Source organism: Haliotis cracherodii, unplaced genomic scaffold (assembly GCF_022045235.1).
Source record: "Haliotis cracherodii isolate W230 unplaced genomic scaffold, xgHalCrac1.p SCAF_8, whole genome shotgun sequence".
NCBI lineage: Eukaryota > Metazoa > Mollusca > Gastropoda > Lepetellida > Haliotidae > Haliotis > Haliotis cracherodii.
Genome location: NW_027266341.1, coordinates 56,515,019 through 56,534,090, shown reverse-complemented (window position 1 = coordinate 56,534,090; position 19,072 = coordinate 56,515,019). Strand labels below are relative to the sequence as shown.

Genomic DNA, 19,072 nt, shown 5'->3' with positions numbered 1-19,072 from the left:
GGCCCTCCCCTAATGCTTGTCGTATTTTTTGGATGACCCTCCCCACGTAGTATATACTAAAAAGTATATATTTTATTGTAAAATATCTATATTTACATGACCCTCGAAGTATGTGTATTATTTCTTATGACCCTCTTTATTTGTTGTTCAACGCCGCAGTAAGCAATATTCCAGCTGTATGACGGCGGTCTGTAAATAATCCAGTGATTGATAGCATGAGCATCGATCCACGCAATTGGATCCCGTTAGTCGCCTCTTACGACAAGCATGGTCGCCTTTTACGGCAAGCATGGGTTGCTGAAGACCTATTCTACCCCGGATCTTCAAGGATCGATTTCCAAGTATGACAAATGACGGATCCCTTATTTGTAATTTTTAGGGAAAGTCCATGTTGGCACATTGGAAACTCATCGAATGGGATATGCATGCATTCTTAATTTATTCAAAGTGTGTTTTATCTCTTGTTGTAACGCAAGGGCGGATCCAGCATTTTTAAAAGGGAGGGGTCTAAAATATAAAAAAAACCCCTCTCAGTCAAATCTACTGCTTACAGACCCGTGAAGATCCGGGGTAGAATAGGTCTTCAGCAACCAATGCTTGCCGTAAAAGGTGACAATGCTTGTCGTAAGAGGCGACTAACTTGGTTGATGCATGTCATTGATCCCAATTGCGTGGATCGATGCTCATGATATTAATCACTGGATTGTCTGGTCCAGACTCGATTATTTACAGACCGCCCTCATATAGCTGTAATATTGCCGAGTGCGGCGTTAAACAACAAACCAACCAACCAACCACTGCCTACAACATACATGTACTAGATTTGAATTTCAAAAGGGGGAGTGGCGGATTAGTACTCCGTAAAATGCGACAAAATGGATCGGGTGGTCAGGCTTTATGACTGGATTTATTGCGTGTCATCGTACCTGAACGGCGTAAGACGTTGCTCAGGTTATCAATCATTGGTTGGAATATCGCTGCACCTGTCTTAAACAACAAACAAACACCAGTGAAGTGACTTCGTTCCCAAATGTGCATCTGTTCACCCATTCTCTTTACAATCTGAGACCCGTCAAGATCCGGGTTAGAAAATGTCTTCAGCAACCTGTGCTTGTCATAAGAGGCGACTAACGGGATGGGGTGGTCAGGCTCGCTGACTTCATGATGCATGTATTCATTGTATCGTCTGGCCCTGACTCGATTATTTACGGACCGCCGTCGTTTGGTTGGAATATTGATTACTGCGGCGTTAAACAACAAATAAACATCAAAACATTACAATCCGGTATTGTATTTCGATACCTTTCCTCTCTAAATGAAGATATGCGGTCGTGACAGGTGAACTGTCTGATCAGGCGGTCAGCGTCGAAGATTCGGGATACGAGTGGGCGAAGCATTCAAGCAAATCGCATTTCTGAATTTCCAGTTTATTTCTTAAATATGCAGCTCTGGTTGTATACCACCCAGGGAGCTGAGAATGCAGAGTCTATGCACAGTGATGGGACGAGAGGGGTAACAGTGTAATTCATGATGATCATCATCGTCATCATCATCATCATCATCATCATCATCGCAATGGTCGTTATTCTTCTTATAGGTGAAATTCGTTTTAGTGTTGCGCCCTTATATAGGCGTAGTGTATTGCACTTACATAGCGTCGTGGATCCATGTGTGCGTGCGTGCGTGCGTGCGTGCGTGCGTGCGCGAGATTATATTGCTTGATCTTTACCGGATTATTATAACCGGGTTTATAGTGCTAGGTCAATGAGTTGCCAGTTTAACAAACATATCCAACTGGACACATTACACTGACTGCGAGCCGACCAGTCTTTTTATTATCCCCTTCATGTGCAGAGCACCTGGCAGGGTAACATCAAGTGCCATATTTTATCGTCATTGGTTTAACGCGGCCGGGGATCGAACCACAGACCGTCCGATCTTCGGGCAGATGTGCTTTATCTAATAGACCAGCGGCGGTCCAAAGCGTAAATGCAATGATAAGTATAATGTTTTAGTATGAGTATATCATTATTGTTATCACCTTCATCGTCGTCAATGGCAACACGGTGTGCAATCATTTTATTACATAATGCTGCCTCTGAACACATCGGTACATCTCAGTCGTCATGGACTAATATTGAAAAATAGTGCGAGCTTTTATGATCTGCTCCAAATTTACACACAATCTGCCTCCATGGTCTAGTGGTGGAGCGTCCGCCCGTAGAGCGGAAGGTTAGGGGTTCGATCCCCGGCCGGACATACCAAAAGACGTTAAAAATGGTACTTGTTGTTACCATGTCTGGCGCTCGCCATTAAGGGGCTAAAACAAGGACTGGTCGGCTCGGAGTCAGCATACTGTGCCTGAGTGGGGTATTCATGGTAAACTGCAGCATGGTATCCGTCTGGACTAGTACAAGCACACACACACATACACACGCACGCACGCACGCACGCACGCACAAACGCACGTGCACGCATGCACGTTGCAATAATCATGAACGCGACGTTAAACCCCATTTCACCTCAACTCACCTCACTTCAAGATGTCCTTAAAATTGACGTGGGCGGGTGACAAACCGGAATAACGTTTCCTCGAGAACATGTAACAGAAATGTAATTTTGCTTCATGTCGTCCTTTGTCAATGACAATCGAACTCATTCATCAAACACACCTTTCCTTACCACTCCTTACTGATAATGGGCGTCGCTGCTTCCTGGTATAGCCCCTTTGTTGACTGCGACAACCAATATATGGCGGCTCAAGAAACAAAACCAAATCCAGGATGGATTACTTTTTATCATTTGTGCTCAAGGAGAAATGTGATACGACCGGGAAGGTTTAGTGATATGTTTTTAAATGTGCACCACACTCATGATTTGAAGCTTGTTGCGCCGGTATGAGTAAACGGGGTAATATGGAGTATTGTTGTGCGATGCGGTGCGGTGCGGTGCGGTGCGGTGCGGTGCGGTGCGGTGCGGTGCGGTGCGGTGCGGTGCGGAGGAATGGAATTTTTAAAAATCAGAAAATGGACAACAAGAATGTTACACCAATCCATAATTGGGGAGATCTTTGAGGAGACATTGCTGTCGGTATTGCTGCCACCAGAGAGCATTTGAGAGTTACTTACAGATAAAATAATTTAAGTGTGTGCTACTTTATTAAATTGCACATGTAATATCTGTCTATTCGAATCCCGTTTCATCATACACCTAACCATAAAAAAACCGACCACTCCCCTATCCCTCAAAGAAGAAATCTAATATCGAACTACTCCATCATCAGAGATTTGATTTCAAATTGGAAAAGAAATTCACAAAATGTATTTTTTCAGTTCGAAATCTATGGCTTTTGTCAATGACTGGAGCAGGATTACCAGGCTAGTGTAAAAATCGCGCCATTTCGTTAGGGTACGAACTTACAACAAGGCAGCCAGGCATACCCACCAATCAATCAATAATGGATGTTGCGTCTATGTCTATGGTTCCTCAGGACAATAGCGGGATAAACAAGGTGTCACAATTCGTTGTGCGTCCCTTTGCTGTGCCAGGATCCTATAATACCATAATCCTTGATTGTGTCCCACATGGGTACATTGCGTGAAGTCCATTTCTGGTGTCCGCGCCTTGATATAGCTGGAATATTGTTAAAAGCGGCGTAAAACAATACTCACTCCTTAACTATGTTTCAATGTTTGTCATCACCATACCTTGGTCATGGTTTCAACAAGGTCGTAAACGTCTAAGACCTGCATTAGTTCGGGGTTTCTATCCACCATTAGGTGGACAATATAAATCGCGATATAACATCTTTTCCCAGACAAGGGAGTTAACTGACTTTAAACGTCCAGTGTCCACCCTTGCCGAACTAGGCTGGAATTATGGAGTTATATTTGGGCTGGACTAACGAGTCTATGCATAGTCCAATCGAACCGTAACGAAATCGACGTCCGGTTCAGAAACAAGATGGCAACTGTCGTGCCGAATTCGTTCGATTGCAGGATTTTCAGAGCATCTGCACCGTCAACTGGTCGTCGACAGATATTTTATAACTCTTTTCATGTTCTTAACCAAGGTGCTCAAGTTATTTGTGTGAGTGAGTATGTTTTTACGCCGCATTTTAGCGACACCAGAAATTGGCTTCACATATTGTTTCGAGTCGAGAATCGAACACGGTTTTTCGGCGTGACGAGATAACGCTTTAACCACTAGGCTACCCGACCGTCCCTCAAGTGATTTGATGCACTTCGTGAGGTAAAATCCGTTTTATTACAATCAAGATCTATATTATCGCCGCGACTGCCTCCGTGGTCTAGTGGTAGAGCGTCCGCCCGGAGAGCGGAAGGTCCGGTGTTCGATCCCCGGCCGCATCATACCAAAAGACGTTAAAAGATGGTACTTGTTGTTACCCTGTATGGCTCTTAGCATTAAGGGACTAAAACAAGGACTGGACGGCTCAGTCAGTATACTGTGTCTGAGTGGAATATCCATGTTAAACTGCGGCATGGTCGTGAGCTAGCACTATAAATCGGCATCAGTCCGGACTAGTACAAGCAGCCACACAAACACACACACGTACATGTACATGCACGTCGCTATATAAGTGCAATAATCTTGGACGCGACGTTAAACCCCATTTCACCTCACCTCACCTTATTATCGCCACCATTTTGTTTGAAGCAGATGCAAGTCACAGGGGAGGCTGGAATCTGAATGATCAGTAGCTGGGACATAGAAGGGACGCGATCGAAACCAGAAATTCCAGCCAAGTTCTGCAAGGGTGGAAACTTGACTTTTGAAGTCAGTTAACTCCCTTGCCTCGGGCAAATGTGATATAACGGCAATACTGAATTCATATATGTATAAAATTGCACTTTGTTAAGCGATTACAACCAATGATCAACACAAGTACAATCAGAGCATACAGATATGTGTTTTTTGACATTTGAATGTCATCATAAAATATAAAGATGATACATTTTCTGATGTACTTAATGTATAATTTTATATATATTATCAATGAAACGTGTATCTTAAGAAACTATATACAGTTGAGCAATAAAAGGGATAGGCTGAAGATGCAATATACAAGTTGGCTCTGAATGAGTGGACATTAACTAATGCTTCACGAGGATGTTGAACAAAGGCGACACACATCTTATTACTTAGCGCTGAAGGGACTGTTTCGTAGAAAGGCATTTTTTATGAATCAGGAAAATGTGCATTTATATGTTGCCATGCTAGGCGCTTTTGCATACCCTATTGTGTTCTATGGCCTATAGAGCCAAGCTCTATCGAGGCATATCGAAACGGCCAAAGCCTTTTCAAATTACGCCTTAGAGTAATTGTGTAACTTAAGTTCAGCGTTTTAAACATGAAACCATTAAGACTTGCATATTGTGTCAGTTATGATTAACACTTTCTGGCTACAAATGTTTGAAATTTCTAAGGAACATCTGGAGAATGGTGCCTTTTTGCAGAAACGTGTTTCGAAATGACATGAAGACACACATTTTGACAAGATAACGCCTGTTTAAGCGCTAAGATGACCGTAACTCCCATACTTTAACATTGGCTTACAATAGTCGTAGCGCTGAGGTCGCTTTGCGCAAGTGGGCCCTGAATACATACCAGACTCCTCTATTTCAACGGTAACCGGAACACTGTACACAACCCGCATCTATTATATTTACATCTTGTTTTATTTGTCTGTTTGATTGTTGTTGTGTAACGCCACGCCTAGTTCTGCTGACATCGTGCCCTTACCGATGGAGTGGGTCGCGCGACCATGCTCGTACTGTATGTTGTTTAATGCATGATGGGCGACGCCTGTGATATCGTTTGCAGCCATCATGGAATATGCATGAAAAGGATTGCATCTATTTGAACCGAATATGCTACTTGGTGAAGAGAAGCATATTTGGAACGAAATCACTTGATTGTTTTTTTGTTGTTTAACGCCGCACTGTAATCTAATTCAGCTACTTGACACAATTGTGTCTCGGCCAAACAAATTCTGAAAAGGCATTCATATTACATGATATGCAGTCCTTTTTCATATATGAAAAAAGAAGGAAACTAATACCCCATTCACGAGCACAACATTTACTAACGTAAGTAATTTTACACATGTGTAACTGTACATACGTGTGTATATGTAAATTTACGATGCGTTCACATGAAAAGCATCTTAGGTGTGTTAATAAATATATGTAAATTGTGTAAGGCACACATATTCGTCAGTCTGTTCACGACTTTCAACACAAAACAGGTTGTTTTCCAATCAAAGTTGAACGAGAAGAGAGTTACTAATGTTCGCGTGAAGCAACATGTGTTTGATTTAATTTGTACACAAAGCTTTGACTCCTTGAAATCAAAAGAAAACATCGTCCTATCAACTCTGTATATACGCATAAAGGTTGACAAGTGTAGACAATTTGTTTGGTGTTGGCAAAAGAACACTGTCAGATATTTATTAGATCATACCTTATGTTGACATAAACGTTCACATTGCAACATATACACACACTGCAAATTTACATTCACATTTGCACCTGCCTCAGACATGATGCAAATTTGCTCCTGATGTAAATATTTACACATGAGGAAACGCGTTCACATGACAAGTATACTCACGTATGTATGTATTTCTACACACATATGCACATATACACCTATATGGGGGCGCATGTGAACGGGGTATTATATTCATTTTAATGAGTGAGCGGGGTTTAACGCCCCTTTGAACAGTATTCCAGTTATATGTGGGATGAAAGCTTGATGTGTGAGGAAAGCCTAAAGTGATGCAAGTCTTTGACGTTTACCACTTTGGTGAAACCCACGAGCACGAGTATGGTGCTGATAAACGCACTTACAATCGGGACGAATCGAAATTCGAACCTACGATAATAGGTTTCTGGAGTGCCCAAGGGAGGCAACTCTGCACAACAAATATCGACGCTTTAGACGACTGGGCCACCTGGGTCACCAACAGTTAAGACACTTAGATGATGTACCGTGTGTTTATCGCTTAATGACGCACTTAACAATACCCCAGCAGTATGCCGGATGTATGTAAATAGTCGAGTCTGGACCAGAGAATCAACTGATTGACATCATGAGCATCGGCTCACGATGACATGCAATCAGCAAAGCCGTCGGATCCACAAAGTCTTCACTTACGACAAGCATATGTTGCCAAGTACCTTTACCATTACCCGGACATCCTATGGTCGATTTCTTAATACGGGAACGAAGGATATGGGCGTCAAGTGGAATAAATAATATCAGGCCAATTAACCGTGCCATAATCCAATATCCTCAAAGCACGTATCCGGATTATGTTGAGCGGCTGTTCCTATTACCATTTCTTAGATTAAACGGTATACACTCTCTGTACTGTATAATATCTCTTGAATTTCCCACATGTCAGAGTAATGGGTGAAACCAGGCTTGATAAACACACACGGATCCGTGTACATATAAACCGTTACCCAAGCCAGGATATTTCCTTTTGTGGTGCTGTCGCATACTTAAACAATTATTGTAACTTTCAGCATGGGGCGTACTAAGCGGATAGATATCAACCAAGCAGAAAGTCCCTGTTGTGTTGAGCTTTGCGAACAAAGTCGATGTGTTTAGATATTGTCTAAAAACAGTGAGTGAGTTGGGTTTAACGCCGTCGCCTGTGTTCCCGTCATATCACGGCATGTCAGCTTAATGTGGGAGGAAAGCCCCGAGTGATGCAGGTCTCCACGATCACGGGTATGGCGCTGACAAACCTAAAAACATAATCGGGGCGAACCGGGATTCGAACCCACAATCATAGGTTTCTGGCGTGCCCCAGGGACGCAACTTTGCACAGACGACTGGGCCACCCGTGGCCCCTCTAAAAACAGGATCTCTCTGGCATCTCAGTATTCCTGAAGGATGACTACACACTTTATTTGCACTTTATGTTAGGAGACAAATTCCCTGCTTTCCTATACCTTTCTTCTAAAGACGTATATAGTTATTTATTGTTTGAAATGTACAGATATATGTATGGTTTTCATATTGATATTTCCTGAAACGATGATTTACCCGTTATCGAGATGCATCAAGCGATACACGTTACCTTAGACTGCCAGAAAATATATTATCGTGATTCGAATCTGGGATTTCAATTAATTAACATATTTTCTGGTTTGTCAGCACCAACGCCGTGTTTGTGGACTAAAGCCTGCAAAAGCTAACGCTGATGTACCGTTTTATAACTGTATTGTTCACTCACTCGTAGAAGGTTGATTGTGCTTTTGGTTTTTTTCTTCGCTTAATCTTTTTCATATTATTTTCTAGTGGCAGAGATCCGCATTCACGTATTCATTTAAAAGGATACGTATTCATTTATCTACAATTGACGTATTATTCGGAAACATACAACAATATGACGTTGATCACGCGTATCTTTAAATACCACATTTGTCTTTCTAAGCACAAAGATTTCCCCCTAACCTAAATGTACTTATTATTTATATATATAAAACTGATAATAAAAACCCATCCTTGCGGATCGGCTTGCTGGTAGCAAATCTTACGAATCCTGTTTCAGTGTTATTTTGATAATCACGTTACATGATAAGAGGGAAAAACTCAGCGCGTCCTGTTTCTCAAAATAGAGGTATCCCATGTTTACAGTTATCCTGAGCTGGTATATACGGGTGAATGACTACCGTTGGCTACCCAGCCCTCTCATCCTCAGTGGATATCTCGGGTAACTGTACACTCCCTCTATAATAGCGGCGTTCACTCTACCCGCTCACAATCTCGCCAAGCTTCTCTGCTTTAACTCATTCTGTTTCAAGCGGCCAATAGGTTTAGTATATAACTTCGTAATATTAGATACGCATATTACAGATATTGCTAATCGGTTTATAGTAAAGACAAGCAAGTAATCGGCTCGGAGTACTGTTAGTGACTATTGGCTTTTAGCTGAAGCATTGCAGTGAATGGATACATTCCAGCCTTGAGGACCTGTGATTAAATGTCGACAAGATGCCGAGAAGTTTTTTGATTACCAAATATTGTCGACGTCGTGTTACATATCGTGGAGATGACGATGTTGCTGTGACACCCGCGCGGTGTAGGACGTATTCAGAGGACTGCAATCCTGAATCCAGTGATAACAGCATATCATGCGACGGGGCCACTCCAACAATAGGTAAGATGCATGTACAATATCGACAAAAATTCAATGTCCTAAAAAATGAAAGTGTAAGATGATATAATACTGTAACAGTTCTGGTGGAATATAAAATTCGTTTTCTCCTCTCTAAAAACATAAATTGCCGGGCAAAAAAAAATATACAAAAAAAAAATTACAAACGGTATCAAAACGTTAGAAGACTGAGTGAGTGAGTGAGTGGTTAATGCTTAAAACCACATCAGCAGTCTTGCAGCTATTCGCGGCGATTACCAGCATGCTAAAAACAGTCGCCGAAACACTGCAAACTTAAGGTCCACACACATTTGATACCCGTATCAAATACATCACCATCGAATAACCATTTCTCGTTTGGTTCATTTTAACCACCATCAAACATAAGTGTGTACTTTCTTTTGCCCAGCAGTATATTTTGCCAGAGAAAGAAATAATCTTTTAATGAAAAGCCCCTGTACTGTTGACATCAGAATGAAAACCTATTTAAACGTTCGCTTCATCTAGCCATGGTTAAACATTCGCATATTTAACCAAATCAGCTCCCATTTAAATATCTCCTGCCATTGTACGATTGTGTCAAATTGTATCCATTTGATAGCTGTCAACGAAATTATAAACGATAAGATGTTTTCTAAACGTCATCTGTGCGTGTATTCTCCATGTCTTCTTTTTTGTGTTGATAAAACATTTGTAAAGCGATACAAAGAATCATATGGTCTCGCAAGTAGGAACTGTTCTCTAGATCGTGTGCAGTACAACCTACATGTAGTGAATACAACCCGTAAAGCGTCATTTAACCCCAAGCGGTGTATCGCCTAACCGGTAGAGCCTGACGTAAGCGTAAGCGTATGCCTTCGAACCCGACGATGAACGCACACAGGAATCCGCACAAGTAACGTTCATCATACGTCAGTAGAGGTAAACATGTCTTTGAAAAAAAGATTTTGTGTAATAGGCCTTGAATGAACATATGTAAAAATAAACATATATTAACAAGGTATCAGTTATTAGATCACCAGTTTTAATAAACAAAAAACGTGAGATCTGGGTTAGAATTGGCCTTCAGCAACCCATTCTTGTCAGAGGCGACTAACGGGATCAGGTGGTTAGGCTTACTGACTTGGTGCATGCTATCGTATTCCAATTGCGTTGGTCAATCATATGATGTCAATCACTTCATTGTCTGCCCCAGATTCGATTATTTACAGATCGCCGTCATAAAGCTGGAATAGTGCCGAGTACGGCGTTAAACAACAAACTAACAAACATACAAGCGAGAATAAGATAACACAAAAAGTACATTGTTTTAAGCAACTTTTTTAACATAACATGGATAACTAAAGAACATGGTGCATAGGTGCAACATGGGGACATAAAGCATCCCAAGGATGCTTGTGGAAAGGGGCACCTAACGGGATCGGTTGGTCAGGCTTACTGACTTGGTTGATGCATGTCATCGTATCCCAATTGCGTGGATCAATGCTCATGATGTCAATTACTGGAATGTGTGGTCCAGACTCGATTATTTACAGACCGTCGTCATCTAGCTGGAATAATGCTGAGTGTGGGGTTAAACAACAAACACACAAACAAACAAACAAGGATGCAGTTGAATAGTAGGACCATCCTCCCATGACTCTTACGTTATGAAGACCTCCAGCAGAGCCTGCTCCTGCCACATCAACCGTATCCATATCAAGCCTAGCAAGATATCGTCCTGTTCCATTAGCATCATTCCCTTACATATTCAGGCCATTAGAGTGATCGCACCAGGGTATGACTTCTCAGGGTAGTTGTACACAGGGTAGTTCTACCCATCTGTGTGTGCCTGTCACTTTTGTCGTACTAGCTTAGAACAGTGTGGGGTCCACCGAATCATCCCAGCAGCTCATGAGCTTCTCCGTCTATGGTTAACACGTGCAGTTCGCTATGTTGTGACCCGTGTGATGGCACTCACTAATCTGATCATCTGTCTCTTCCGGTAAGAGTCTAGCCCAGAAAAAAAAGATGCAGATAATTTGATGCATAAATTATTCATAAGGCACTAACCGCTTTTTCGACAAAGACAAATCTGTTTCGAAAAAAGGCGGACAAGAGGTGTCATGTACCCAGTGAGGCTTGTTAATTTGTTACAAGTGGTATAGATCCAGTTCTTAACTCTCATGTCAACAGCACCAAGATACATACATACATACATACATACATACATACATACATACATATATATATATATATGCTCCAATACACCTGCACTGCTCTTATACACTGCTCCAATACACCTGCACTGCTCTTATACACTGCTCTTATACACATGCACTGCTCTCATACACTTCTCCAATACACATGCACTGCTCTTATACACCTGCACTGCTCTTATACACCTGCACTGCTCTTATACACTTGTACTGCTCTTATATACCTGCACTGCTCTTATATACCTGCACTGCTCTTATATACCTGCACTGCTCTTATACACTGCACTTATACACATGCACTGCTCTTATACACTGCTCTAATACACCTGCACTGCTCTTATACACTGCACTTATACACATGCACTGCTCTTATACACTGCTCCAATACACATGCACTGCTCCTATACACTGCTCTTATACACATGCACTGCTCTTATACACCTGCACTGCTCTTATACACTTGTACTGCTCTTATACACTGCTCTTATACACCTGCACTGCTCTTATACACCTGCACTGCTCTTATACACTGCTCTTATACACATGCACTGCTCTCATACACTTCTCCAATACACATGCACTGCTCTTATACACCTGCACTGCTCTTATACACCTGCACTGCTCTTATACACTTGTACTGCTCTTATATACCTGCACTGCTCTTATATACCTGCACTGCTCTTATATACCTGCACTGCTCTTATACACTGCACTTATACACATGCACTGCTCTTATACACTGCTCTAATACACCTGCACTGCTCTTATACACTGCACTTATACACATGCACTGCTCTTATACACTGCTCCAATACACATGCACTGCTCTTATACACTGCTCTTATACACATGCACTGCTCTTATACACCTGCACTGCTCTTATACACTTGTACTGCTCTTATACACTTGTACTGCTCTTATACACTTGTACTGCTCTTATACACCTGCACTGCACTTATATACCTGCACTGCTCTTATACACTGCACTTATACACATGCACTGCTCTTATACACTGCTCTAATACACCTGCACTGCTCTTATACACTGCACTTATACACATGCACTGCTCTTATACACTGCTCCAATACACATGCACTGCTCTTATAAACTGCTCTCATACCCCTGCACTGCTCTTATACACTGCTCTAATACACATGCACTGCTCTCATACACTTCTCCAATACACATGCACTTCTCTTATACACCTGCACTGCTCTAATACACCTGCACTGCTCTTATACACTTGTACTGCTCTTATACACCTGCACTGCTCTTATATACCTGCACTGCTCTTATACACTGCTCCAATACACATGCACTGCTCTTATACACTGCTCTAATACACCGGCACTGCTCTTATACACTGCTCTCATACCACTGCACTGCTCTTATACACTGCTCCAATACACCTGCACTGCTCTTATAAACTGCTCTCATACCCCTGCACTGCTCTTATACACTGCTCTTATACACCTGCACTGCTCTCATACACTTCTCCAATACACCTGCACTGCTCTTATACACCTGCACTGCTCTTATACACCTGCACTGCTCTTATACACCTGCACTGCTCTTATATACCTGCACTGCTCTTATACACTGCACTTATACACATGCACTGCTCTTATACACTGCTCTAATACACCTGCACTGCTCTTATACACTGCACTTATACACATGCACTGCTCTTATACACTGCTCCAATACACATGCACTGCTCTTATACACTGCTCTTATACACATGCACTGCTCTTATACACCTGCACTGCTCTTATACACTTGTACTGCTCTTATACACTGCTCTTATACACCTGCACTGCTCTTATACACTTGTACTGCTCTTATACACTTGTACTGCTCTTATACACCTGCACTGCACTTATATACCTGCACTGCTCTTATACACTGCACTTATACACATGCACTGCTCTTATACACTGCTCTAATACACCTGCACTGCTCTTATACACTGCACTTATACACATGCACTGCTCTTATACACTGCTCCAATACACATGCACTGCTCTTATAAACTGCTCTCATACCCCTGCACTGCTCTTATACACTGCTCTAATACACATGCACTGCTCTCATACACTTCTCCAATACACATGCACTTCTCTTATACACCTGCACTGCTCTAATACACCTGCACTGCTCTTATACACTTGTACTGCTCTTATACACCTGCACTGCTCTTATATACCTGCACTGCTCTTATACACTGCTCCAATACACATGCACTGCTCTTATACACTGCTCTAATACACCGGCACTGCTCTTATACACTGCTCTCATACCCCTGCACTGCTCTTATACACTGCTCCAATACACCTGCACTGCTCTTATAAACTGCTCTCATACCCCTGCACTGCTCTTATACACTGCTCTTATACACCTGCACTGCTCTCATACACTTCTCCAATACACCTGCACTGCTCTTATACACCTGCACTGCTCTTATACACCTGCACTGCTCTTATACACCTGCACTGCTCTTATATACCTGCACTGCTCTTATACACTGCACTTATACACATGCACTGCTCTTATACACTGCTCTAATACACCTGCACTGCTCTTATACACTGCACTTATACACATGCACTGCTCTTATACACTGCTCCAATACACATGCACTGCTCTTATACACTGCTCCAATACACATGCACTGCACTTTTACACTGCTCTTATACACCTGCACTGCTCTTATACACTGCTCCAATACACATGCACTACTCATATACACTGCTCCAATACACCTGCACTGCACTTATTCACTTCTTCAATACACATGCACTGCTCTTATACACCTGCATTGCTCTTATACACTTGTACTGCTCTTATAAACCTGCACTGCTCTTATATACCTGCACTGCTCTTATACACTGCTCTAATACACATGCACTGCTCTTATACACTGCACTTATACACCTGTACTGCTCTTATACACTGCTCCAATACACATGCACTGCTCTTATACACTGCACTTATACCCTGCTCTTATACACCTGCACTGCTCATATACACTGCCCTTTTACACCTGCACTGCTCTTATACACTGCTCTTATACACATGCACTGCTCTTATACACCTGCACTACTCTTATACACCTGCACTGCTCTTATACACTTGTACTGCTCTTATACACCTGCACTGCTCTTATACACCTGCTATGCTCTTATACACTGCTCTAATACACCTGCACTGCTCTTATACACTGCTCCAATACACCTGTACTGCTCTTATGCACTACTCCAATGTACCTGCACTGCTCTTATACACTGCTCCAAAACACCTGCACTGCTTTTATACACTGCTCCAATACACATGCACTGCTCTTATGCACTGCTCCAATACACCTGTACTGCTCTTAAGCACTGCTCCAATACACATGCACTGCTCTTATACCCTGCTCTTATACACATGCACTGCTCCTATACACTGCTCTTATACACATGCACTGCTCTTATACACTTCTCCAATACACATGCACTGCTCTTATACACTGCTCCAATACACATGCACTGCTCTTATACACTGCTCCAATACACATGCACTCCTCTTATGCACTGCTCCAATACACCTGCACTGCTTTTATACACTGCTCCTATACACCTGTACTGCTCTTATGCACTACTCCAATACACATGCACTGCTCTTATACACTTCTCCAATACACATGCACTGCTCTGATACACTGCTCTAATACACCTGCACTGCTCCTATACACTGCTCTTATACACATGCACTGCTCTTATACACCTGCACTGCTCTTATACACCTGCACTGCTCTTATACACTGCTCTTATACACCTGCACTGCTCTTATACACTGCTCTTATACACATGCACTGCTCTTATACACTGCTCTTATACACCTGCACTGCTCCTATACACTGCTCTTATACACCTGTACTGCTCTTATACACTTCTCCAATACACATGCACTGCTCTTATACACTGCTCCAATACACATGCACTGCTCTCATACACTTCTCCAATACACATGCACTGCTCTTATACACCTGCACTGCTCTTATACACTGCTCTTATACACTGCTCTTAAACACCTGCACTGCTCTTATACACTGCTCTAATACACATGCACTGCTCTCATACACTTCTCCAATACACCTGCACTTCTCTTATACACCTGCACTGCTCTTATACACCTGCACTGCTCTTATACACTGCTCTTATTCACTGCTCTTAAACACCTGCACTGCTCCTATACTCTGCTCCAATACACATGCACTGCTCTTATAAACTGCTCCAATACACAGCACTGCTTTTATACACTGCTCCAATACACCTGCACTGCTCTTATATACTGCTCCAATACACCTATTCTGCTCTTATACACTGCTTTTATACACCTACACTGGACTTATACACTGCTCCAATACACATGCACTGCTATTATTCATACCTCACATAAACATGCATGTCTCTCATATAATGCCCCTATACACCTGCAATGCTCCATCAAAAGTTTCAGTCCAGTTCAACGGAGACAAGTGCATTTTTAGCTGTCATCACTAAAGAGCATCACTGAGAACGGATGAAGCACACCACAGGAGCTTTCAATGCATAGATCATTATCAGAGCCAACACTCATCGGTAAGGTAGCGTTGTCACAAAAACAGAAAAAATGCAACAGAAAATCCCCTTTTTCCAAAATTGTTTAATGCATTGTATTTAAAACTTAGGTTGCAGCTCGTTGTAGTCTCAAGAATGAAAACATAGTAACATGAAACTTTAATAAATTCTTAATGGGTATAGCTGACGACTAGCGTAATAGAGAAGGGCCCATTCATTGACTGGCAAGACAAAAATTCCATTCACAGGCGTATCGCTATCTACATTCCGAGGTGGTATAAGAATCAGATCTTTCAAAGCCACTTTCATTATGTCCTTCACGATTCCGAACAAGCAAACATTTTACAGTTTCTTGCTGGAACCTGAGCCAAAAGCTATCTAATTTAGTACAATGTATATTCTATTATGTTTTAATGCGAGGCGCGAGATATAGCATAATAACCTACTTAGTGACAGCGAAGTGACAGGCCAACTCCTTCTTTAAAGCCAGGCTGACAAGACAAGCAGCTGTTGGTTTGTGTTCACAGTAACAACCAATCGCTTGGCACATATGAGATAACATAACGGTTGTAATTCGATCCTTCGCAAGTAACGGAAAAATATGCCCATTCATCTCTTTCTGTGTAGAGATTGGGCCTAGATCAGTCCCTATTGTCATCATGAAGCATCTTATCCTATTAAAAACAACATTATTGTACGCATAAACACTATCCTTCAGCCGTATATCCGTTTTCTCAATGAAAATCGACTCTGTGGGGGTAATACGAGACCAACTTCCTGTCTTTTCTGATTCGCACGTCTAACGGTGGTCTATAACCATTTTGAGCCTGAATAAAACACGTATACATATATGCATTGTTATCATATGTCCAAGGGGCGTAACTGCAATGAAGACCACATATCTCACTCTTCCAAACGCCCGTCCTTGGCAAGGGGACCTGCATGAATCCATTATTAAAACTGACCTCGAGATCTCGTCCCATTGTCATGTGACCACAGGATGCCAAGCCCCGAATCATGTTGCAAGTGGCGCGATGTAACTGTCTTTACAGCCATTCAACAATAGAGTAACTGTTCATTCATAAGGTCACGTGGTTTCCATTCAGTATTCCTGTAACAATAGGTCTATGGCACTGTCTGCTCGTGTGAATGACGGGACGAAGTAAAGATGGCCGGTCGCATTCCTCCACACCCTATCAGACGGTTCTGTGTTTGTAGACGTCGGGAAAGAGATACAACAAACCCAGTTAGAATAGCGGTTCACCGTTATGCGGCCTTCACGAATAAATGAATTCTGGGGGATTTCTGTAGTAGGTCACAAGGTTAAATCGTGACAGGATACTCGTCTGTATAGATATTATTTTATAGAAGGAAGGCGTAGTCAGTCAAACAGACCCTGATACCAGTGTATCCAATACAGCCCATGCAAGGCTATAATAGTTTGGCAAGTCTATGTTACTGCAGTTCAGGAAAATGAACTGGACTTCCGTTTAATATATTGTTTTAAGATAAATTATCAACGTTTTTTTCAGAAAGATATTTTCATTTTAGAGACTAGATGTTAGTCTAGGAAAGGCGATATAACATGACATATGTCATAAAGTTTGTTTGATGCTAAATCACTCTTCTTGAATAACGATGAAAACGTGTATTGATTTGTAATCGAACAGTAAATTAACACCTCATTGAGGTGATATGTTGTGATGTTGAGCGAGTGAGTATGGTTTTACGCCACTTTTAGCAATATTCCAGCAATATCACGACGGGGGAAACTAGAAATGGGCTTCACACATTGTACCCGTCGGGAATCGAACTCGGGTCTTCGGCGTGACGAGCGAACGCTTAAATCACTAGGCTACCCGACCGCCCCTATTGTGATGTTGAGGTTCTGTGGTATGATGTTGTGGTGTGTTGGAAAAAAGGGGTGAAGTGAGGTGTGTGATGGTGGTGAGGTGATGGTGAGATTATGGTGAGATTGTGGTGAGATGGTGGTGAGGTGGTGGTGAGATGGTGTGGGATGGTGGTGAGATGGTGGTGAGGTGGTGGTGAGATGGTGGTGAGATGGTGGTGAGGTGGTGGTGAGATGATGGTGAGATGGTGATGTGGTGGTAAGATGGTGGTAATATGATGGTGAGATGCTGGTCAGCTGGTGTTGAAATGGTGATGAGGTGGTGGTGAGATAGTGGTGAGGTGGTGGTGAGATGTAGGTGAAATGGTGGTGAGATGTGATGAGGTGTGGTGAGGTGGTGGTGAGGTGGTTGTGAGATGGTGGTGAGATGGTGATGAGGTGGTGGTGAGATGGTCTCGAGGTGGCGATGTATATGGATATGATGGAAAAGGGCCACGTGACAAAAAGACGGATTTTACACATATGAAACTGACGCAAATACAACAGGAAAACGTGTAATGACCGGATTTGCGTATGTTTCCCGATATGTGCATAGCGTATTTCAAATGCATTTCTGCGGATTGTCAAAGGTTCGAATTTTTCAGACTATTTTCTAAAGGGTTTGAAATGTGAAAATGTCCTTGGGTGAGGAAACATTTGTAATTTTGTAATTTTCAAATGTTCACGCCTTAGAAAGTTATGTATCAATCCGGATATCACGGGTATATGTTTGCATAGTTTATATATGCAAATTTCCGGTTCTAAATAAATGATAATGTTTAAATAGGTCTTCAGCATTCGTGCCGTAAACTGCGATATGCTTGTCGCAAGAACTGACTAACGGGATCAGATGGTCAGGCTCTCTGACGTGGTTGATGCTCATGATGTCAATCACTTGATTGTCTGGTCCAGACTCGATTATTAACAGACCGCCGTCATTTAACTGGAATATTGCTGCGTGCGGCGTTAAACAGCAATCGACAACCAGTATATGAAGTATTGGATTCACATTGCTTCATTTTCACATTATCTGATACCTTTGCCATCAAAGCTCATATGAATGTAAATATATACTACAATATATATGACGGATGATATATATTTGAGTAAGGATAAATTAATATATTTCCTCTTATATGATCCTTTCAACATGAAAATAACTCGCTTACGCTTACGTGTTTTTCCACTGAT

General features: G+C 42.0%; 1 protein-coding gene across 1 annotated transcript in view; it reads left to right on the top strand.

Annotated features, from left to right (window-relative positions):
- Nucleotides 1-8,835: 8,835 nt before the first annotated feature.
- Nucleotides 8,836-19,072, top strand: part of LOC139450498 (transcription factor ovo-like homolog lin-48) — a 35,061-nt gene continuing 24,824 nt past the window's right edge. The window contains exon 1 of the mRNA XM_071232220.1: nucleotides 8,836-9,196. Coding sequence (XP_071088321.1) covers nucleotides 9,031-9,196 — 166 coding nt within the window. The 5' untranslated portion in view covers nucleotides 8,836-9,030. The remainder of the gene's footprint in view (nucleotides 9,197-19,072) is intronic.